At 39.3% G+C, this 24,456-nt stretch overlaps 1 protein-coding gene across 2 annotated transcripts in view; it reads left to right on the top strand.

The window, feature by feature from the left end:
* The window catches only part of MAGI2 (membrane associated guanylate kinase, WW and PDZ domain containing 2), a 1,495,474-nt gene that overhangs the window by 1,356,030 nt on the left and 114,988 nt on the right, over positions 1 to 24,456 (top strand). For both annotated transcript variants that reach the window (XM_018047275.1, XM_018047276.1), the window contains 2 exons: positions 5,228 to 5,447; positions 5,828 to 5,971. In XM_018047275.1, the coding sequence (XP_017902764.1) occupies positions 5,228 to 5,447; positions 5,828 to 5,971 (364 nt within the window). The remainder of the gene's footprint in view (positions 1 to 5,227; positions 5,448 to 5,827; positions 5,972 to 24,456) is intronic.

Genomic DNA, 24,456 nt, shown 5'->3' with positions numbered 1-24,456 from the left:
GGCAAGACTATCTCTCAGTTGGCCCCTTAGAGAGCAGACTGGAGGCTGATCAAGATGAATACGGTTAGATGTGGCCACCATGTCCACCAAGTCGCTGATGGCCCAGAGAATAACAGTAGCATGGAGGGGGAAATGCTGAAGAATTTGTGAGCATGAATATAAGTTAGTGTTTTCACTGCATTTTACCTTATGTCCACCTATCCACAGTCTAATGAGATCCTTCCGTCTCACATGAACAAATGTGATCAGGTGCTATGAACTTCCAGAATAAAAGGATGCCATAGAAAATCAAAGCTGTCTTCCTATTGAGACTTGTGTGTAACAGGGAGGCTGAACTAGGTGGAGCCATTAAAGAAAGAGATAAGGAAGTGTTCCCATGTTGTTTTCACCCTTTCAAAGGAGAAAAATAGAACAACCCACAGGAATATCTCTGAAAACAAAACCCTCACTGGTCCTTTTCGTGATTCTAATGTTTTCTGAACATCTGCTACCCATCTCCTGCCTCCCCTGTTAGTGAAGATGAAGTGAGACCCAGTTTTTGAGTCCCAGAACTCTCTAGGTTTATCACTCAGAATATTGCAAAGCAAATAGTTCCCTGTGCCACAAGTGTTCTTTCCATGAAGCCCAGTCCTATTCTGATTTCTCCCATTTCCTTTCTCGGAGAAGTCAATGTCTGGTGTCCTCTGCTGTTTATGGTTTTAATATAGTCCAGAGAAGAACAAAGACTAAGCCCCAGAGAGTAAATGATACAGAGGCAAGAATCCGAGCGTCCATAAGAGGAGTATGTCCTGGCTGCCTCGGGAATAAGCCCCCAATGTGCTTGCTTGCACCGTGTATGCTTTGGACAGATCACACTGACTTTCCCCGGGATTCATTTTAGACTTGGGAGGAGGGATCCAAGTGCTCCTGCAGTTCCTGAGCCGGCTTCAGACGCTGCTGCTTCTTGGCTCTGCCTCTGTCAATTAGCTTCCCAGACACAATTCCATCTTCCCTTTGTGGATTAGACTTTGCTGGAATCAGGCTCTTGCTTCTGGCCTGGGGGAGGGTAATCTCATCGCTGGAGTGTAATAGTTCAGCGGGAGAATGGCACTGGAGAGAGGCCACTGCCCTGTCCCCATCAGCTACTAGTTACAACAGGGACTCAGCCCCTGTCACAGAAACAGCAGCCTTTCAATGTTTTGTTTGTTTGGTTTTTGCCTGACTTCAGGATAAAATATTTCCTAACTCTGGGTTTAACAGATTGATCCAATTTTTTTTATAGATTGCTAACAGATATACCCAGGATTCTTAGCTGTTTTTGCTTCAGTAATATTAAATGTCTGGAACATGCCCATTCCAATTCTAGGGCCCTTTTCCTAAGACTCACGTTTCCTGGCTTAACTTTTTGATTGCTATTAGCCAGATCTTTTCCAAATGAATGAAATAATTCTAAAATCTTACAGAACCACTTTTCTAGAACCATTTTTCTAGCTTCATTTCAAGATGTTCATGGTATCAGAGAGAAACTGCCTTTTTCTAGATCAGGCTACAGATGTCTGCAAGGCAACTTATATGCCAAGCACAGTATGAATTTCCTATTAGTTCGTTTGTACAAGTGCCCACCTACATGTCAAATTGAGTCAGTTTCCATGTTGAAGTGAGATAAAATAAAATGACAATCTGCTTGCAAATTTTCTTATATGAGTTAGAAGAAGTGAATATTTTACCCTGTCTTATTTACTCTTGAATTGGCTTTCTCCTGACATTCTGCACACCTCTATTCACTTCTCTCTTAACATCCTTTTAGTGTGTGCTCAGGAAACAAAATAATTTTGATATGAACATAAGCAAAACATTGTTCAAGGAGAAGCATTTTTTGAAAACAACAAAGAGCCCTTGTGTAATATATTCAAAAACTAAGTATAAATAGCAGAGTTCACCTTCCCAGCAAAAGCAATCATTATTTACATGTCTTAAATATCAAGGTCAGTGGAAAGCATTTGAAATTGACTTCTTTCAGAGACTTTGTACACTCATTGCTGAAGGCTGGAAGCAATTCTTGAAAGGCCCACGTGAGCAAAATCCCACCATAATATCCCCTACCACATGAGCAGCATTTTTTGATTCTGGAACTTATACCATAAAATTCTCCTAGAATTTACCATTAGCAATCTGGTTTTATCATCTCTAAAGTCTCTTTAATAATGTAATTACTAGCTACAAAGAGTTATACTAGTATACAACCTACAAAGGTTATCCTTTCACAAGTAAGGGAACTACCATCAGTAAAAGAAATATCAATAACCTCAGATATGCAGATGACACCACCCTTATGGCAGAAAGTGAAGAAGAACTAAAGAACCTCTTGATGAAAGTGAAAGAGGAGAGTGAAAAAGTTGACTTAAACTCAACATTCAGAAAACTAAGATCATGGCATCTGGTCCCACCACTTTATGGCAAATAGATGGGGAAACAATGGAAACAGTGACAGAATTTATTTTGGGGGGCTCCAAAATCACTGCAGATGGTGACTGCAGCCATGAAATTAAAAGACACTTGCTCCTTGGAAGAAAAGCTATGACCAACCTAGACAGCATATTAAAAAGCAGAGACATTACTTGCCAATGAAGATCTATCTAGTCAAAGCTATGGTTTTTCCACTGGTCATGTATGGATGTGAGAATTGGACTATAAAGAAAGCTGAGTGCCAAAGAATTGATGCTTTTGAACTGTGCTGTTGGAGAAGACTCTTGAGAGTCCCTTGGACTGACTGCAAGGAGATCCAACCAGTCCATCCTAAAAGGAAATCAGTCCTGAATATTCATTGGAAGGACTGATGCTAAAGCTGAAACTCCAATACTTCAGCCACCTGATGTGAAGAACTGACTCATTGGAAAAGACCCTGATGCTGGGAAAGGTTGAAGGCAGGAGGAGAAGGTGATGACAGAGGATGAGATGGTTGAATGGCATCACAGACTCGATGGACATGAGTTTGAGTAAGCTCCAGGAGCTGGTGATGGACAGGGAAGCCTGGCATGTTGCAGTCCATGGTGTCGCAAAGAGTCAGACATGACTGAGCGACTGAACTGAACTGAAGTAAGGGAACTCTTAAGAGACTTTGAAAAATAATAATAATCCTGAATTTTCCTTAAACTGTTTCACAAATTCAGAGTAATAACTTTTGCCCTAACTAGTATATCATTCACTTAAAAGTTAGCAATACTCATAAAAATTTGTGTATTTTTCTTATTAGAGAGTTCTTCAGTGTGTTGTTCAACGTAAAATCCTGACACATGGCACTGTCGAATGAAATTTGAATGCTGAGAGGCAGGCTTGGATGGCAGCTGTTACAAGTTCTAACTGTCCCTATTTCTAGGCTCTGGGGAGACGCTTAACATTTCACCCTCTTTTGCTGTACTTCATGACACATCTGTTTGGAAAGGAAGCTCATAATGGATATTTCATACCAGCACCACAGAGATAATGAAAATAAAGTGACTGTGCTATAGCTTAAAACAACGTGACATCTAAACCATCAAGCAAACAATTTCTAGAAAGGAATCGACACTGCCAACGAATGTCACCATCTAATTCCTTTTGTTTAACTCATGTATTTGCATAGTTAAGTGTCTTTTGCAAAGCGTCTTTTAAATAATTATGTTCTCAGCATGCACACTCTCAGTAGGTGAATGGACAGCTTGCTGAAGTATAAAGCGAAGCTTGAATCATGCATCTTGCAAAAGCAGAGTGTCACTTCTGTTAGTTAAGCAACTAATGGGAACTGCTTAAGCCTTCATTAAAAACTGCATTGCTAAACCCCTTCCAAGCCCCAAATAAAAACGCATCTATTGCCATTTCCTGTCAGTGTGTCCTCAACAAATCTTAGATTACACTAATGGCAGTTGTTCAGGGGAGTCATTCTTTAAAATGTTTAATACCCATCAGACCATAAGTCAGTAAAAAACAAATAAAACCAGAACTCATCTAGTCTTAGATGGTGAGAGGTAAAAATTCTGCTGGTTTTGAACCCATCTTCCTGAGATATTTGAGTTTTTCCTTGTTGCTAAACATTTTCTCAAATCCTCCATATTAACTCTAGATAAAATTATTATTATACAGACTGTATTTTTTAATCAACCTATATCGCTAAGTAGCTCATTATGTAGAACACTGTTCTGGCAATTGGCAGTGAACTATAGAGTTCAGTAGCCTCTACACATGGTAATAATTTTTTTGCTCTATCTTATTAATGATCCCATAACAGTAGGCATTGACTTCTTCAGCCCTTTTGGGACCTGGAAACTCCTCATTTTAGAGCAAGTTGGATCTACAAAACAGAACTAAAAAACTAGTTTTGGCCTCTTTTGCAAAGAGTCGGACATGACTGAGCGACTGAACTGAACAGTGACTTTCTGCCTGATTTGTAGTTAGTGATTATACTTTACTTTCACTCCCTTAACCTCTGTAAGATACTCAAAATTCTTCAAGCTAACAGGTTAAACTAACCTTTAATTAGATATTTGTAGGGCTCCACTGGTGTCTCAGATGGTAAATAATCCGCCTGCAGTGCAGGAGACCTGGGTTTGATCCCTGCATTGGGAAGATCCCCTGGAGGAGGGCATGGCAATCCTCTCCAGTATTCTTGCCTGGAGAATCCCCGTGGACAGAGGACCCTGGTGGTCTAAAATGGGGTCACAAAGAGTCAGACACGACTAAGAAACTAAGCACACAGCACAGGGTATTTAGAGATCACTTAAATTGTCTTTTCATATAGTAATGAATGCTGTATATGTGTGAGAGAGAGAGAGAGAGAAAGAGAAAAATTCAAAGAGTTTACTGATATTAAGACAATCTGCTATTTGGGTATGTATAGTTAAGTGTGTGAGTTAAGCTGCAGGGGCACAGCTTTTAAACAGCCAAGTCAAAGAAGGTGGTCTATAAAGTTCTGATTGACCATCACTTTTACTTTGATTTCTTAAGTGGCCAAGTGAAAAGTTGGCCATCACAAAGTTCTGACTGACCGTCACTTTTACTTTGATTTCTTAAGAGGCCAAGTGAAAAGTATATAATATGACATTTGTCAAAGATTTTTAAATAATGCTTATCATTTATTTAATCTTCTTGTGATCCTGAATATGCAAAAGAACCACCAATAGGTGTGCCCTGTACATGCTTGGAGGTCCTAAGATTATTCTAATCTCTTTAGAATCCTGAGATACCAAAGCAAGTATCATTTCCATTCATCTAGTTACAGGTCAGAAGTAAAAGCAAGGCAAGATGTGAAACCAGACATCCGACAGCCTCCATTCACGGACTACAGGCAGCCTCCACTGGACTACAGGCAACCCCCAGGAGGGGACTACCCGCAGCCCCCGCCCTTGGACTACAGGCAGCCTCCGCTATTGGACTACAGGCAGCACTCCCCAGACACCAGGCAGTTCCCTCTGTCAGACTACAGGCAGCCCCAGGTACCTCAAAGACCCCACTACGTTTATTTCATTTTTCTAATCAGCAGACCTATAATTCTCTTATTTATGGTGCTCAGCAGCAATGAATGAGAAAATTCAGAGAGATAATACCACTGAGGCCTATGTGCAGTAGTTACATGTTTTCCACATAAATGGTAAGAACTAAAGTCCACAAGCTATGCAGCAGTTCTTTTAATGACCAAAGAAACTGTTCTGATCTGCTCAAACCTTTGGAATTTTGTCTTGAAGTCAGATTACTCCTCATGATATCTTGTCAGTTGGATCACAGTAACTATGAGAGAGGAGAGCAGAGGGACTGAGCGCAGAAGCTTCTCTGATATTAAACAGTTGTTCATTCCATTTTCTCCCCAACCCCAAAGGATTTTGATTATTTCACTGTGGACATGGAGAAAGGAGCCAAAGGATTTGGATTCAGCATTCGTGGAGGAAGGGAGTACAAAATGGATTTGTATGTGCTGAGATTAGCAGAAGATGGGCCAGCAATAAGGAATGGAAGGATGAGGGTAAGAGTGTTCCCTTTTTACAAAATTGCTTAATTCTGAAAGAAACGCCTATTGTGGTATTGATGCAGTGCTAAAGCCCACTATTAAGCAAACTGATTTGATTTACATGTTGCCTACTTTCCATTTCACAGTCCAGTATTCTAAAGGTTTGGCCAAACATTGTTTAAGACTTATCTCTCATTTTCTTTCTTATGTCTTTTAATTGACACTCTCAGTATAATGGCTTATGTATATGTTTCTCTAAAGAGCAACTTAAAGAAAATGGACAAAGTAGACAAGTCTAAGAGATACCTTGAAATGCAAATGTGGCTCCATAATCTTTTGTGTGGTTTGAGGATTGAGTTTTCATCTGAGATTGAATCTTTTGAAATTAATTTTTAGCATCATGCTTTTTTCTTCATATGGTTTAGTATTTCTTTGGAAATATTTCTTTTGAGTTGACTGACTTTGGGTTTGATATTGGGTAAAAAGAAGCAGGAGAAAGGGGGATGAAGCTTCTTGGATACATGTTGCCCTTAAAATTGTAGCAGCCAAAAATTTTCCGATTAGAGTGTAAATTGAGGGTAGATTTTTAATCTAATAGTTACTTTGAGGCATCTAGTTGATGCATAACTAATTCTTCACCTAGGGGTACAAAGCAACACTTGATAGAAGTATAGAACATTAGTCAGTGTCTCTATAAAATATCATCCAGGAAGCACAAATAAAGGTTAGTTATTATAAGTAAAATCTAGAGTTCTTGTCCTCCCTCCTTGCCCGTTAAGTTAATACAGAAAAGCTGTGGTTCTTGAGTTCTAGAGCCTCAGATTCTTCTACTGTTTTACCAACCAATTGCTCCTGGCAATGGAGTGAACCTGTTATTCCTGCCACCAGGTCTGCCTTTCCTGTAGTCTCATTTTCGAGTCAGTGAGTCATCCACAGTGCAAAAGTAGAAAGTGCAAATGTGTCTGTTTTTCTCCCTCCCTTCACAATCCTTTGACAACTGGGGAGTCTCCAGGGGATTTGAACCCAGGTAAGGCTGACTGCAGAGAATAATAGCACCTGCCCTGATTTAGCCCCAACCTCCTCTTAACATCTTCTGCATGTGGTTTTAGGATTAGTCTCTACCTGGTTTCTTGGCTCCCAGCTTCCCTAAACAGAAGGGCACTTTCTTAACATGCTGCAAAGCCAACTCACAAGTGGTTCAATAGAACGAAATTAATCTTTGCTGTGCAGGTGAGCACAGCACAGCACAGAAGCTGAAGTAAAATGACCAGAGCTCCATGAGAGGAGCCCACCCTCCCCTACCAGCCCATGAGCGGATTTTAGAGCTGTGGGCCCCAAAAGGTGGCCACATTTTATAACAAATAGTCTAGTTGACTTTTCAATATATTCAGTTCTCCCAAGGCACAGAAGCCTACATATAGAAGCACTCTTACGTAAAAATGAATATTCTTTCTTGCAGAATTTAAACCAGAGCAGTAGTTCTCTGCTGTGTGGTCCCCTGGCATCCGCTTCCCCTAGAGGGGACGTGTTAGTTAGCAGCACAACACGGAGCCGCATCTCCTGGATGCGCTTCTCAGAGCCACTGAATCAGAAACTCTAGGGTTAAGGCCACCAGGCTGTGTTCGTGAGATCCATCTCCCGATGAATCTGCTACAAGGTGACGTTTGAGAACCACTGAGCTAGAGGGAAGCTGTGGTGACATAGGTGCGGCACAGTGAGGACGTGTGAGACCCAGGCTCTATTCATTCCCCCTAGATCCTGTCCAGGGAGTTTTCCTGTCCACTGGTTTACCTCAGGTCTCTAAATCCATGTAAACACAGATTTAGAATTCTGTAGACAGGCGCTCAATTTTATGAAAGCTGTTTTTCTTCTGGCAGGTGATAAAAATGAGTCTTCTACCTGGGTTTCAAAAAATGGTACTTTCACTCCTTGTCAACGATTATAAAAATCAGCAATATTTCCTCATTTTCGGTGTAATTTTTATATAGCAACGTATTCTTCCTGTGTACAAGCTGTCCAAAAGAAGTTATTATGGCCAGTTTTAGATATTATGGGTCTTTATTTTGGACTAATATAGACATATATGTTTTCTAACATTTAATTCCCAAGGAAAACAAGTCACTTGAGAGTCACAGAAATTCTGTGGATCAGATTTTACTGGTTGATTTTATCTCTGATCTTTAGAATAAGGCTAGGACTTGTCAGGGATGAATGGATGACTTTTTTCTGCTGTTATGGTTATACTTAATATTCAGACTTTTTTTTTTTAACTCATGGATTCTTATGGCACCAACAGAGAACTTGTCTAGGGTGACAAACTCCATGTCAGGGAAGGAAACTACTTCACCATAAAAGTTCAAAAGTACTTGTATTAGCTACTTTGAATTTGATAAATATTTTGTATCTGTAAAATTAAAGATCAGCAATTGTTCTTGATCATAGCACATAATTAATTCAGATTTTATTTTCATATTTGATATCAAATTTCATCACTTAAAGCTAACCTTTTCTACCTTCATTAGTATTTACTAATTAGCAATAATGTTTATTTCACAGATATGTTTAAATTATTTCAACAAGGAATAGGATAGATTAATATTTGCACAACTCAGTGGTTTGATTACTTTAAAATCATGCATAAACTGGATAGCAAATGGGATACCAATATGGGAATTTAACAAATAAAAGTAATTAGGAATTCATTTTTCATCTTACTATAACATCCTCCCTTTATACCATTGTTGCCCAGATCTATATCTGTGTATATATGAATCTGGGCAACAGTGGTAAGATCTACATATTGATACATGTATCTTAAAAATCTGTGCAGATGATCCTTATAAAGCAGCTGCTCATTCCATGGGTGTTATGGCTTGGTTTAGAAAGTTCCAAGACCTCTGGGAAAAGTAGGTGAACTGGACATGCATGAGCTACATTAAAAATAAGCTCAAGATGATAAGCTAGCACAGGTTTTTCCCAACCTTTAAACCAATCAGGCACATTTCTCCTTGTTAATTGTGATTTCTTCACCTTCATTCTTAATGCATTATTGACTAAACATGCTCTTCGTGATCAAGTAATTTTGGAACACAGTGTATAGCTGCCCCCACCTTTTTTGTGATCAGAAATAGAAGGGAAAGTCAGGAAGTATCTGGTAATAGCAGGGTGTCCTAGATGTACAGTAAAATTGCCCAACTCAGAATTACTACACAAGAGCTGGATTATTCTGAAAAATCATTTCGTTTAACAGTTAATGAATTTCTGTGCCTGAGGATCAGGGCTGTAACACTACTTTTGAACACTGAGTTAATACACAGGTGTTAGCCTCTGAACCTGAGACTTTTCCTGAGTGTTTTATGTTAGTCTTGCTTGTAGGACAGTGGTGGTTTGTGCCAGTTTAGTAGTACAGGACTTTGCTGAGATTACAGAGAAGCCAGGTAAAGTGAGAGTCAAAGAAGGTGGCTAGCACCAGTGTGAAAGCATCCCCCCTTACACAGGGGAGTCTAATAAATGATGCCACAGATATGGATTTGTAAAGAATGTGCTTAGGCGTCTGAGTGACCTCTTGGGCATCCAAGAGAAATGCCAAAGATCTTCTCTCCTCAGGGGTTCTCTCATTGATTTGGTGAGAGACAGGTAGGCATATCCCAAAAGTGGATCCCAGGTGAATTATTTCACTCTAGTCTTTCTGGGCACCTGCAGCAGAGACAGTTATCTTAGCAGAGATCTTTGGCAAATTAGACTGTCTGACTTTCAAATTGATTAAGAAGTACTTGCAAAGAACATGATTTTTTATTTTTTTCTTCTTCCTTGGAAAGTATTATACACTTACTCAATTTTTTGGTTAAATACACACTTTTCTTTCCATTTGATAAAACAAGAGTCACATCAGGCAAGCATCCCGATAGTACTTTTCCTAGTAAGGTCAGGGGATTCCCTCAAAATATGAGAACATACCAAAAGCAAACCACAATCAGAAAGTAGTGAGGAAAATAATGACTCTTTCTGAGGGTCAAATTTACAAGGCAAGTCCAGATACAGGGGAGAGGATAAGAAAATCTTTTTCAGAAGATCAATTTGATGCTTATTTTAAAAGGTTCTAAAAACACCTTTATCAGAAACGTATAATGTAACAATAAATGAATTTAAAGATTTACTAAAAATATAACTATTTTGATCCCTTCTAAACCTGCGGCCCTGCTCTCAATCTCCAGAATAAGCAAACATGATGGAAATGGCAACCCACTCCGGTATTCTTGCCCAGAGAATCCCAGAGATAGAAGCTACAGTTCATGGGGTCACAAGAGTCAGACACGACTTAGCAACTAAACCACCACCAACAACCATTTAACATCAATACCTATGAAACAGGAAGGATTATATCTATTAATACCATATAGAGTTGTTGGGAAAGTGTAAGCAGTTTTTTGGGAAATAGAATTGATTTTTCTTATTAAAACAAAGAAGGGGAGGTATTAATTTATGAGTGACTTATGTTATTGAGAGACTTATACATGAGAATATGCCATGAAATGGAAATTGAATAGCATAGTGCAATTAGAATAAACACTAAGAAAAACAATGTGAAACATAATTTCATGAAATACTGACTTTATTTAAAAAATTAGAGAGTAGCAAGTTTTGACTTTAATTGCTAGCTAATGTTTTAACACTATGTAATAAAAATTTAAACACACAAAACAATCTGTAAATGTAGAAAATAAGGGGAATGGGAAATAGACACATAATCATCTTGTCTGATTGCTCTTCCTCAGTCATTCAAGAAGGGTGACATCAGAAGAGAAACACAAATGACATTCAAATTTCAAGGAAAAGTTTAAGGATTAGAAAATATTAATAATCTGTTTTAAAGGAAGACTTTTTACGTTTATAAAAGAGTCTAATAAAGTTGAGAGGGATAAAATGTTCATAACTGATGAATAAATCTCTGGTACAAAGCTCTAAGGGACACAATCTAATTAAAAACTGAGTAAAAATAGAAAACAGAGGCAAAGAATAATGAATGTATGAAGTAATTTACTGGTGAAGCTCAGTGAAGCAGAAATCTAAGAAATCAAGAGACTTCTGGAGGGAAGAGATAGTGCTTAAATAAAAATCTGAGAGTCAAGTCAGAAGACATCTGAAAAGAGATCAAGTTTGAAAGGTAAAATGTTTCCTTGAATATTTACCTTGAAAAGGTAAACTATTTTCCTGTTTCCATAAAAGTAGAATACATTCCCTATTCCATAAAATGCTTTTTTTTATTTTAAAGAAACAATATCACTTTTCCCTTCGCCACTTTAATAACTGGGTAGTAGCTATCTGTGCCTACTTAGCATTGCATAAACTTGTTTATAAAATGGTTTATCTTCTTCCTGAAACTCATATGTGACAAAGTCAACCAGCAGTGGGCCTTGGGATCACCTACAAAAATTTGTAAGACACAACAATGTGTGAAAAAGATACTGCTTACCCATCATTTTCTTTCTTTTTTGATGAAAAAAGCAACTTCCCTGATGGCAGCTTCTCTTAAATTCATCACCTCTCCTGTGGACCAGACACGGCTGGCCTGTGACTACAGAAAGAAAGTATTCTACTTTATATTGCTGTAATTAAACATAAAACCAGAAGAACATTTCTAACATATGTAATAGTATGAACACTAACAATGATTCAGGCACCCGTGAGCCCTTATCCCAGTTTAAAACAGCAGAACATCTCCAGTCTCCCATGATTCCATTCTCCTCCCACTCTCCAGCCCCCAGAGGTAACCAGCACCCTAAATATTATCATTCCTTCGGTTCTTACCACATATGTATGTACCTCTCAACTATATCATTTAGTTTTGTACACCTAGTGAATTTTACATGAATGAATCTTACTGTACATGTTCTTCTCTGTGGTTTACTTTTATATATTATGTTCATAACACTCATCCAAGTTGATGCATGAAGATGTAAATTATTCCATGGTATGAATATGCTACAGTCTCCATTAGTTATAAATGGAGAGTTGTTTTCTGTATTAGTGGACACTGGATTTTTTCCAATTTTCTTTTTTTTTTTTGCAACTAATACTATCCTTGTATATACCTCCTGCTGCACATATGCACAACTTTCTCTAGACTATATACCTAGGAGAGCATATATTTAACTAAATAATAAAAAGATATTTTCCTAGGTGGTTGTACAGATTTATACTCATACTGGCAATATGAAAGTTTCCCTTGCTTTACATCCTCACAAGACTTGTACTTCAGGCTTTTAAATTCTTATTCTGGCAGGTAGAAAATGATATATAAATGCAAATATAAACCTATTTCTTGATTACAAGTAGTATTTACTTTATTTTCTTAGGTTTATTGGGCTTTATTTCCTCCCAAATAAAGATATTTATTCATATCTTTACCCTATCTTCTGTTAAATCATTCTGTGTTTTCATATTGATTTTGAGCCAAGTATTTATATGTTCCTGATGATGGTTTTTCATTGATTGATGTGTTGCAAATATCTTGTTCCACGTTATAGCTTGTAGTTTCACTTTCATTATGATGCCCTTTCATAAACAGAAGATCTTAATTTTAGTGTAATTGACTTAATCAGACTTTTCTTTTATAATTTCTGCTGTCTGTGCCATCTTTGAAAAATCATTCCCTAAGTCAAATTCTTGAAGACCCCCTACATCTTCTTCTAAAAGTCTTATAATTATGCCTTTTCATATCTGTCTTTAATTAGGTAGAATTGATTTCTGTGTGTGGAAAAAGGAAGAAATCCAATTTCAGTTTTTCCATATGGATAACCACCTGTCACAGCATCATTTATTGGGTATCCTCTCATTTCCTTGCAATCTGCGGTGACAGCTCCGTAGTAAATACGATGAACTGTTTATAGATTCCTTATACTGCTCTACGGAGAAGGTAATGGCAGCCCACTCCAGTACTCTTGCCTGGATGGTCCCATGGACAGAGGAGCCTGGTGGGCTGCAGTCCATGGGGTCGCAGAGAGTCGGACATGACTGAGCAACTTCACTTTCTCTTTCACTTTTCACTTTCATGCATTGGAGAAGGAAATGGCAACCCTCTCCAGTGTTCTTGCCTGGAAAATCCTAGGGACGGTGGGGCCTGGTGGGCTGCCGTCTATGGGGTCTCACAGAGTCGGACACGACTGAAGCGACTTAGCAGCAGCAGCAGCAGCAGCAGCAGCAGCAGCAGCAGCATACTGGTCTACTGGTCTGTTTGTCTATACCTACATCAATACTATACTTATCTACCTTTTAATAAGTCTTGAGTTTTGATGGAGAAACTTCATATCCCCTCATCCCCAGACGTACATCTTAATTCTTCAGGAGTGTTTGAATTTTCCTGGACCTTAGCCCTTCCATATAAAATTTTAGCAGTTTATTGTCCTATTGGGGTTTTTATTGGAATTGCTTGGAATCTATAAATAAAAGTGGAAAACCTTATATCTTTATAATATTGAGTCTATCTGTGAGCATGATATAATCTGTTTTGATTTTTCTATAAAGTGCTTAAAGTTCCATAGTATTTTCCATAATTTTGATAGATTGATTCAAAGCATTTGCACATTTTCTTAATACGTTTACTCTTGTGTTTTGATGTAATATTGAAATTAACTGTACCAATGAAAAGAAAAACAGTTGATTTCTTTATATTGATCAGTTGTATCATACAAAATTACTAAATTCATATTAATTTCAAATAACCTATCTGTAACTTCCTCTAGATTTTCTACATAGATACTCAAATTTTCTGTGTCTTTCTTTTAAGTCCTTTTATTTATTTTTATTATTTTATATATTTATTTACTTGGTTTTCAGTATGATGCTAAATAGAAGTGGTCAAACAAGCATTCATATTTATTTCTAATCTTAAAGGTAACGCTTTCACCATTAAGCATAATGTTGAATGAATTTATATAAATAAGCTTTATCAATTAAGAATATTCCATTCTATGGATAAGGAAGTTTTGGTACATATATACAATGGAATATTACTCAGCCTTAAAAAGGAACAAGTTTGAGTCAGTTGAACTGAGATGGATGAACCTAGAGCTTGTTATACAGAGAGAAGTAAGTCAGGAGAAAAATATCATATATAAATGCATATATATGAAATCTAGCAAAATGATGCTGATGAACCTATTTGCTGGACAGAAATAGAGACACAGACACAGGGCACAGACTTGTGAACACAACAGGACCAACTGAGAAAGTAGCACTGAAGCATATACATTTCCATATTAAAATAGATAGCTATGGGAAGTTGCTATACAGCACAGGCATCTCGACCCGCTGCTCTGTGACTGTCTAGAAGGGTAGAACTGGGGGTGGGGAGGGGTGGAGGTTCAAGAGGGAGGGGATATACGTATGCTCAAGGCTGAGTCACATTGTTGTATGGCAGAAATCAACACAACATCTTAAAGCAGTTATCTTCCAATTAAAAATAAATTTAAAAAAAAGAATATTCCATTCTGTTACTAGTTTGCTAGTTAATTATGAATACATGTTGAATTTTGTGAACTATTTGTACATCCACAGAAAGCATATAATCTTTTCCCTTTAATATGCTAATTAATATAATTAAGAATATTATTCATATATTAATGAAATTTTATGTTAAATCATTCTTGATTTCCTCAGATAAGCTATATTTATTCATGATAATCTTTTTGATGTGTCATTCAATTCAATTTTCTGTTATTTCCTTTAAACTATTTGCAGCTACATTCTTAAGTAAGATTAGCCTGTAATTTTCTTTTCTTGAAGTGTTGGTGAATAATTTCAACGTTAGTGTTATACTAGTCTTATTAAGTGAGAAAGAATAATCTCTTTTGTTATTGTCATCATTGTTGTTATCTGGAAAAGCTTATGTAAGTTGAGAATTGTCCTTGACTGTTTGGTAGAATGAACCTGTAAATCCATCCAGGTCCAGCATATTTTCTTTGTACGAAAATTTTAAACTACATTACATTTCTATAATAATTAGAGTATTCTTCAGATTCTCTGTTTCTTCTTGGGTCAATTCTGATAATTTTTTCTGATAATTTATTTCATCTTAGTTTTCAAAGTTTCTATAATATTATCTTATTATATTTTTAATATTTAAAGATTTATGTTTATGTTCCCTTCTCATTTATCTGACTATTGCATATGTATGTATTCTTTGTTTTTCTTTGCCAGTCATGTCAGGGGATTTGGCCATTTTTTAATTCTTTTAAAGAACCAACTTACATATTTGTTCTCTGGCTTATTCATTTATTTTTATATTTGATATTTCCTTGCCTACATTTTCTTTGGGTCAACTCTTCTTATTTTTCTTGTTCCTTAAGTTGAATGCTTACATCAGTAGTTCTGAAGTTTTCTTTATTTCTATTAATAATGTACAAATTTAAGGCTGTAGATTCAATATATAGTATGCTCATTTTTTTAAAGTTCTAAATATATTCTGATTTCCACTATGACTCATTCCACTGTTTCTTTTCTCATGCATGGATTATTTAGAAGATGTGTTTGGTTTTTATTCCTAAGAGTATGGGAATTTTTTGGTTAGTTGTCTCTTCTTGATTTCTAATGCAGTTCTATTGCCATAAGAGAATATATTCTATATGATTTCAATCTTTCAAATTTGTTGTGGCGTATTCTTCGAGCTCTTGTATTCAGGTTTCTTATATGATCCATATGTGCTTGAAAAGAATGTGCATTCTGAAATTATTGAGTGCAGTATTCTATAGCTGTGTTTATTGGATGAAGCTTAGGTATTGTGTTATTCAAATAGTCTCTATTCTCAATAATTTCTGTCTATCTGATATGTTATATATTGAACTAGGTGCTTTAAACATTTTTTTGTTAAAAATCTTGTACATTTTTCTTTGATCTGTCAAGCTTTACTTTATATTTACTGTGTTATTTGGTACTCAGATATTTGTTATATTTTCCAGATAAATGAATCTTTTATCATATGCAGCAACCTATCACATCTCTATCAGTGCTTTTTACTTTCAAGTCTGTTTTGTCTGATATTAGTAAGTGCACTAGTTTTCCTTATCTGGCATGTCTTCTATCCTTTGCTTTTCAACTTTCTGTGTCCTTATATTTTATGTGTTTCTCTGGTCTATGTATCAATTTTTGTATTTTTTAAACAATATGTCTTCACTAAATCATTATAGTCAATTTACATTAATTTTGATTACTAATAATTTTATTTGATCCTATTGTTTATTCTGTTCCTTTTCTGTCTCACTCTTTTTGTTCTTTTTAGCTTACTTTGAATAAGTCTTTGGGTTTCCAGTTTATGCAGGTATCTCCTACTTAACTCCTCATTTATAGTGCCAAGCTGTATTTTCTACTCTTGATGTCCATCCATCAAAATGGAAACAGGTTTCCCAGAAAAAGGTAAAACTCCATTTGGCATTTGTTTGCCTCCTAATAGTCCTACCTGCATTCAGTTTGTTTTTGTCATCAGAGGAGCCTTTAGTTTCTTGCCTGTTCAGCAATGGTAATTTGGGGTATCTAACCTAGCATTTTGCTAAAGCAAGTTTATGTCACATATATCCTTAATGACCAAATTATGGTTGCTAAAACCATCTCTTGTCTTAGAATTGGCAATGAATCTCCCTCTCAGTGTCTCTATGTAAGAACCCCAGGGGGTACCCTGCATGTGCCAGCTCCAGTCATTCTGTAGCCTGTCTTCTTCTCCAACTCCAAGTCCGCTGCCCTCTGCCCATATAGCCACTGATGAGTTCTTGCTCCAGCCCTGCTGAGACCTCCACAGCTTGGCCCTTGGGTGGGCCCAAGGTGTCTAGCCCCTGTGATGTGCACTCTGCTGGGTTCTGGGCAGAGAGAAGCATGGCTCCCTCCTCACCCCCAGCCACTCTTTGCCTCCCCTGCACTCCAGTAGCTCTGCTTGGCCCACAGTCTCACAAAGCTTAGGGGTGGTCACAGATTCACTGCCCGCAGGAACCAGGTAGGGAACAGAACAAGTGAAGAACACAGGGCCTTTGGCCTTCCTAAGGAGCAGCTTCTACTGCCAAGGCCAACTGTGAATCTGTAGGAATGCTGTCTTCCTCCTTTTAAGTCTTCTAACTTTCAAGAGAAAGCAAAAATCTGTATTCTTAAGAATTAATTAGACTTGAAAAAAAAAATTTCATTTAAAAAACCTGCACAAGCCAAACAAGTCTCCAGAAGGTGTGGGGTTCACAGCTACGCCATTTCTGTCATCTATTGTAGACAGATCCTAAAGCAAGGGGGAGGCAGAATGGCTGAGGGCAGGGATGGGGAAGCAGCTCCTATTCCAGGGACCAGGGTCTGGGGACCCAGTGCAGTCAGCCAGTAGTATGCTGGTGTAACTAGTACTCTTGTTTTTTCTTACTCCAGTATTACTGGTGTAACTTTTAGGAGAAGCGAATGCAGGACTGCTCAAAATGTTTCAGCATTGTGCATGGTGAGGAAAATCTTGGGAAAATTCTCATCTTCTGCCTCCTCTTTGTACTTGAAATTTTAAAGATGGTTTTCACTCCTAGAAAACTTATTTTGATGGCCCAAAATGATTTTGTGTTTGTCATCTCCTGCCAGATCCTAGAGAAATCAGTTCTGAGAGGGGCCATGTTTAGTAGGGTGCATATTCCTGCTGACCATGCAGAAGAACCCAACCTTGTCTTCCATGCACCAGTATTGTCTGTCTAGGCTGTGAATGCATGGGCCTGCATAGCTGCCTGAATCTGGGGAGGAGCGCTTTTCATATCTAGCTCATTGAGTTTAAGTAGCATGACATATTATCTTGAATGAATATGCCCTTGAGTCTAGAGAAACAAAGCAAAGAATCTGTCTCTGTTAGCAACAAGAGACTCTCTCACACGGAATTTCCCCACAGGAGGAAAAAGGTTAAAAACAGTGAGATACACCCATCCATGGGTCTTGGCTTGAAGAGTCTGTCTCTGGTAACTGACATATGTCTGTGAAGAACTACATTCACTTCATTTATGTTTAATCGTCTAATCTAAGATACTTTCATTGTCACTTACATTCACTCAGTTTCTTCCTTACCTTGAAGGCTGGCTTAGAGGGAAGTTCTTATCTGTCTTAGTGACTTCTTAGGCCACTCCCTACGTTGTTCCCTTTCCTTCTTCCTCTGTCTACTCCTCCCTTATCAGGAAATATGGGGTACTAAAAATGGCGGGAACCTGGAAGACCTGATACTCAAACATTGGCTCAACAACTCACTGCCTATCTAGCTCTGATCTTAGATGAGTTACCCTGTCATCCAGCTGTTTCTATAGCTCCAACCAAATACCAGGCCTCCTGTGGGCAGCTTCATGGGTACACACATTAGGGGAAAAAGTGTCCTCCTAGCCAGCATGACCAGTTGAATCAACCCTAGCAACTCTTAGAATGATAGCATGTCCACGTATCCCATCAGTTATTTAATAGAATCAATTTTATTCATCTGTAAAATGGGAAAATATTTTCCAGGAAGGGGAAAGTGCCTGCTTCAATACTCCTGAGTTTCCATCTGTTCTTTCTCTTTCTCCTTCTCCTCAAGGCTTATGCTTCTATTAAAATACTTAGTAGTCTAAGCTGGAGATACAGAATGCATTTTTTTTAAGTAAATGTGGAGATCAAGAGGCCATGAAAGCTTTGAAAATAAAAATCAACATGTATTTACCTCCCCCCTCCCCCTGTCTATTAGAAAAAGTGGCTCCTTTTGAAAATGCTCCTTTTGGGTCTATCTGCCCAATGCTTAAAAACCTTCACTGTCACCCCATTTCTTTCAGGGTAAAGATCAGACCCACCCAAGGCTATCCATGCCCTGCATGTTCCAGCTTTGTCTCCCTCCCCAGCTTGGCTCACCTGGGCTCCCCAGCTTTCCATGCAACTGACAACCAGGCTCTCTCAGTCTCTGACAGTTCACGTGCTTCCCTCTCCTCTTCACCAGATTGTCTCCTCCTTGTCCTTCTCATCCCAGCTCAAACATCTCATCCCCAGAGAAGGCTTCTCTTCTCCCTTCTCTGATCAGGTCACATCTGCCTGTCACAGGCACTTCACAGCATCTTTCCTACTGCTCGTTTTACATTTATGTGTGATTATGTTCCTAAAAAAGCATAATGGAAAGGAAACAGGAAGCAACAGTTAGAACTGGACTTGGAACAGATTGGTTCCAAATAGGAAAAAGAGTACGTCAAGGCTGTATATTGTCACCGTGCTTATTTAACTTATATGCAGAGTACATCATGAGAAATGCTGGACTGGAAGAAACACAAGCTGGAATCAAGATTGCTGGGAGAAATATCAATAACCTCAGATATGCAGATGACACCACCCTTATGGCAGAAAGCAAAGAGGAACTAAAAAACCTCTTGATGAAAGTGAAAGAGGAGAGTGAAAAAGTTGGCTTAAAGCTCAACATTCAGAAAACGAAGATCATGGCAACAGGTCCCATCACTTCATGGGAAATAGATGGGGAAACAGTGGAAACAGTGTCAGACTTTATTTTTCTGACCTCCAAAATCACTGCAGATGGTGATTGCAGCCATGAAATTAAAAGACGCTTACTCCTTGGAAGAAAAGTTATGACCAACCAAGATAGTATAGTCAAAAGCAGAGATATTACTTTGCAGACTAAGGTCCGTCTAGTCAAGGCTATGGTTCTTCCTGTGGTCATGTATGAATGTGAGAGTTGGACTATGAAGAAGGCTGAGTGCCGCAGAATTGATGCTTCTGAACTGTGGTGTTGGAGAAGACTCTTGAGAGTCCCTTGGACTGCAAGGAGATCCAACCAGTCCATTCTGAAGGAGATCAGCCCTGGGATTTCTTTGGAAGGACTGATGCTAAAGCTGAAGCTCCAGTACTTTGGCCACCTCATGCAAAGAGTTGACTCATTGGAAAAGACTCTGATGCTGGGAGGGATTGGGGGCAGGAGGAGAAGAGGACGACAGAGGATGAGATGGCTGGATGGCATCACTGACTCGATGGACGTGAATCTGAGTGAACTCCGGGAGTTGGTGATAGACAGGGAGGCCTGGCGTGCTGCGATTCATGGGGTCGCAAAGAGTCAGACATGACTGAGCAACTGAACTGAACTGAACTGAACTATGATTATGTTATGATGTTTGTCTCTCTAGAATATAAGCTTTGTGGGAGCGGGAGCCACGTTGCTCTGTGCTCCCCACTGTACCCCTGTGCCTGACACATGGTGAATGCTCAGTAAACATTTACCGCTGAATGAATGCATGAACAGAAGCCTTTGAAGTGCAGGATACAACAAGCAAGCTCACTAAGTTTGGGGATAGTTTGTAATTTCCTCGATTCTGTCTCATTGCAACAAAAATTTGAAGCGACAGACGGACCAGTGTTACAGCTCTGTGTTACAGCTCAGTTCTATTTAGAAAGTAAAGGAAAATACATCCTCGAGGCATGAGGGCATGCCGACCCAAAAGACACGAAAAGAAGAGAGGCCTCTGTCCCAATTTTGGCTCCTCTTTTTATGTTTTTTCTCCTCCCCCTGGGCCTGCCCTATGTAAAATAGGCTAGCCAAGAGTGCTGTTTGTTTTACCTGTGGTCCTCACTCCAGTCCTCCTGGGACCTTCCTTTGTTCTATTTTTGCAAGCTTTTCCCTTCCTTGTCTTTTAATCACTGCCATTCTGGGCTCTTTTTTCCTATTCTAACTAACTAACATTAAGTACAGGACCACAAAGGCACCTGATGGACCAGGCCGTGGGATTTCATAGATAACTAAGTATGTGAATACACAGGGCAGATTCAGTCTAACTCATGGTGAGCTTCTTATGCCCTAGTGCCTCCTTGTAAATGCACCATTGTTTTGAGGCTGTATTTAATTATTACAGATTTTGCAATGTCAAGGAGATAGTATATGTAAAAGCTTACTCTGCCTAATATTGTTTAAATACCCTTAATCTTAAATTACATGACAGTTCATGTCTTGCCTTCCTCATCCGTAAACTCCTTATCACCAAATGGGAATGACAAGGTAAGAGTGGAAAATAAGGGAAAATAAGGTCAAACAGGAAATAATGAAGAACCTCAAAAGCATGAGGTATGCGAAACATGGCAGAATAAAGGGTTACAGGACGAGTTTGCTGGAGCCTGTTAGAAAAGGTCCTCAGGAGAGCAGCGTAGTTGGCCAAATGATGGGAGCAACAGAGCTTGGCAGAATATTCCAACTCTGCAGAGCTGAGTTCCTATCAGGTCAATGCAGACCAGGTAAGGAGTTGATAAAATCGAGAGCACGAGAGAAGGGAGATAACAAGTGCTTAAGAGAGGAATAAAGCGGTCCAACTGGAGAATCAAAGCAGTTGTCTGGGCTCAGGTAGATCATTTCAGGAACCCTGCCTTACAAAGATCACCTACCCGATGTTTCATCACCTTCGGGTGCTGACACTCAGTAAACACAGAAGGCTTATCCTGCATGAAGCGTGAGCCTTTACATGTCATCACAGCCCTCATCACTCAGGCGCCCATCGTCTGTCAGCCGTCACTCTGAATCACCCTTCAGATCATCTGCAAAAGTGAGGCTTTCCCTTTATTGTTTGATTCTGCTCTGTGCCTTTTATGAAGAAAAAGAAAAACCCCTCACAAAGATCAAATCCATTACCTTTCTATTTTCAGAGTCTGACCTACGAGCACTGGTAAATGTGCTATGCGAGTTCCTTTCAGGAATGAGGGAGAGCGTTGCCTTGATTAGAGAAGGAGCCATAGGCAGCAGAGCCGGCTCACCGGCTCTAGACTCCACTGTCAATTATTTAGGGCTCATTATCCCACTTGGGGAGGGCTCCAGTTTCTCTGCCCTGTTTCTTCTATGCGATGCCCAACTTTGAACCGTTTCAAAACCAGCTTCCCATGAGGGCTAGTTAAAGGTTTGATAAGGAATCAAAGGGTTAGTGTTAGGATTGCATCTTGGTGGGGAAAGACACAGAAGAAATTGAATAAATTGGAAGTTAGGAGAATCTTTGCATTTTAATTAGTCTTTTTTTTTTTTTTTTTTTGCCTATGGGAAAGAATGAGAACATTTACAAACCACTGCTGTGATCTGACAAACACATTTTATTTGCCTCTTCAATGAGAGGAGGATTTGTGAGTATAGATTCCTCTTTTCTACTAAATCATCATTTCTCCGTCTGTATCTGAGAATAAATCAAGATTTCTTCCCTCTTCATTTTTACGAAGTGTCTTCCCAGTGTTTATGCAAATTGGTATTCTGCCTGAGATTTGTGTGTGTGTGTCATTCCATCTTTCTCCTCGACCTAGAGCTTTTCTTCTGAGTAGGTGGAGAGTCACTCGGTTTGTTCTGTCTAGTCCTCTACGTCTCTTTTAATCAGGAAAATGGACACAAAATACATCTTGATCCTTATGCACACAGAACTTTGCACAGCAGAGCAAACACATCTGCCCTTATCTTGACACAATGCCATCTTAGTGTCTCATGTCTTTGTGTAATGATCTGCCAAAGGGGTGACTATGCCACTAGTCTTTAGGACACTGTCAGCAGTATTAGTCTATTGCAGGATGTAAAGGGGATTCTTCAACCTATTAGCAGGACTTTACCTTATTCTTCTTGAGAGAAGAACAATTGAGCGCAGAAAGGGAAGTTAAAGTCAAAGGAACAGCGGAGCAATTCAGAAGCTCTCAAGAGCCAGCCTCTCTGTCTTCAAATGTGCATCCGGGTCATTCATGCTTCTCCGGGGTGCCCTGGTGTCTTGCCCTTTGGCAAAACAGCATCCTCAGTCCACAGCCTGTTCATTCCCTGGGGCTGCTGCCTGGTGCCTGCACTATTGAACAAAGAAATGGCCTCTGTTCCTGCCTGCAGAAGGTTGCTGCCTCCTTTTCTGGGATTAAAAGGTAGTTATTGTGTCTGGCTCCTGACTGATTCAACTTGACAAGATACTGGTTTTCAGTAACTTCTTCTCTTTATTGGAATCCACCAGCTTGAACTGTGGTGCTGGTGGATTTTGAACTTTTTGACCCTGTGTAAAACAGCACAATCTCCTAGGCAGGCTTGTCTCATAACTGGCCAGCTTTAGGAATTGTGGACTGACATCCCTTCTAAATGCTTAACCTGAATTTCTGACTGTCTGTTGGATGTCCAAGGCACTCATTTTCCATTTCAAACCAGCCAGCACTTCTTGACACGATGCCATCTTAGAGTCTCACTTCTTTGTGTAATGATCTGCCAAAGCGGTGACTCTACCACTGGTCTTTAGGACACCGCTAGCAGTATTAGTCCCTTGCAGGAAGTAAAGGAGACTCTTCAACCTATTAGGATGACTTTGCCGTGTTCTTCTTGAGAGAAAAGTGATTGAGCCCAGAAAGGAAAGTTAAGGTCAAATGTAGAGAAGCAAAGAGAGGCAGTATTAATGACTACTGAAAAGTGGGTAATTTCCAAATATCATCTTCCTAGCTAAAGAGAGAACAAGCAAGGAAGACTGAGAGGTGTACCTGATACCAAAGGGAATTGGGGAGCAAACTGCTGAGTCAGTGCTTGGAGTTAGCTGCCCGGAGTGTGCTAGGTCCCAAGCAGAGGCTGGCTTGAAGGAAGCCAGAGTACAGAGCCTCAGTCTGTCTTTCTGGAGGACGGATATATACTTCAAGGATGTTATTGTTGTTCAGTCACCCAGTCATCTCCAGCTCTTTGCGACTCCATGGACTGCAGCATGCCAGGCCTCCCCGTCCCTCACTGTCTCCCAAGGTTTGCCCATGTTCATGTTCATTGATACTATGCAGCCATCTCATCCTCTGACACTCTCTTCTCCTTCTGCCCTCAACCCTTCCCAGCATCAGGGACTTTTCCATTGAATTGGCTGTTCTCATCAGTTGACCAGAATACTGGAGCTTCAGCTTCAGCATCAGTTCTTCCAGTGAATATTCAGGGTTTATTTCTGAAGAGTTTGATCTCCTTGCTGTCCAAGGGACTCTCAGGAGTCCTTTCCAGCACCACAGTTCAAAGGCATCAATTCTTTGGCACTCTGCCTTCTTTACGGTTCAGTTCTCACCACCATAAGTGACCACAGGGAAGACCATAGCCTTGACTATATGGACTTTGGTCAGCAACGTAGTGTTTCTTCTTTTCAACACACTGACTAGGTTTCTTACAGCTTTCCTGCCAAGAAGCAATCATCTTCTAATTTCATGGCTTCAGACACCATCCACACTGATTTTAGAGCCCAAGAAGAGGAAACCTGTTACTACTTCCACCTTTTCCCCTTCTATTTGCCATGAAGTAATGGAGCTGGATGCCATGATCTTAGGTTTTTTTTTTTTCAATATTTAGTTTTAAGCCGACTCTTTCACTCTCCTTCTTCTCATCAGGAGGCTCTTTAGTTCCTCTTCACTTTCTGCCATTAAGGTAGTATCATCCTCATATCTGAGGTTGTTGATGTTTCTCCCGCCTATCTTAATTCCAGCTTGCAACCCATCCAGCCTAAACGTTCTCAAGAAGTCCTCAGCATGTGAGTTGAATAAAGAGGGTGGCA

This window comes from Capra hircus, chromosome 4 (genome assembly GCF_001704415.2).
Source record: "Capra hircus breed San Clemente chromosome 4, ASM170441v1, whole genome shotgun sequence".
NCBI classification, from domain to species: Eukaryota; Metazoa; Chordata; class Mammalia; order Artiodactyla; family Bovidae; genus Capra; species Capra hircus.
The sequence above is the reverse complement of the archived record's forward strand: the minus strand, read 5'-3'. Positions and strand labels throughout refer to the sequence as shown.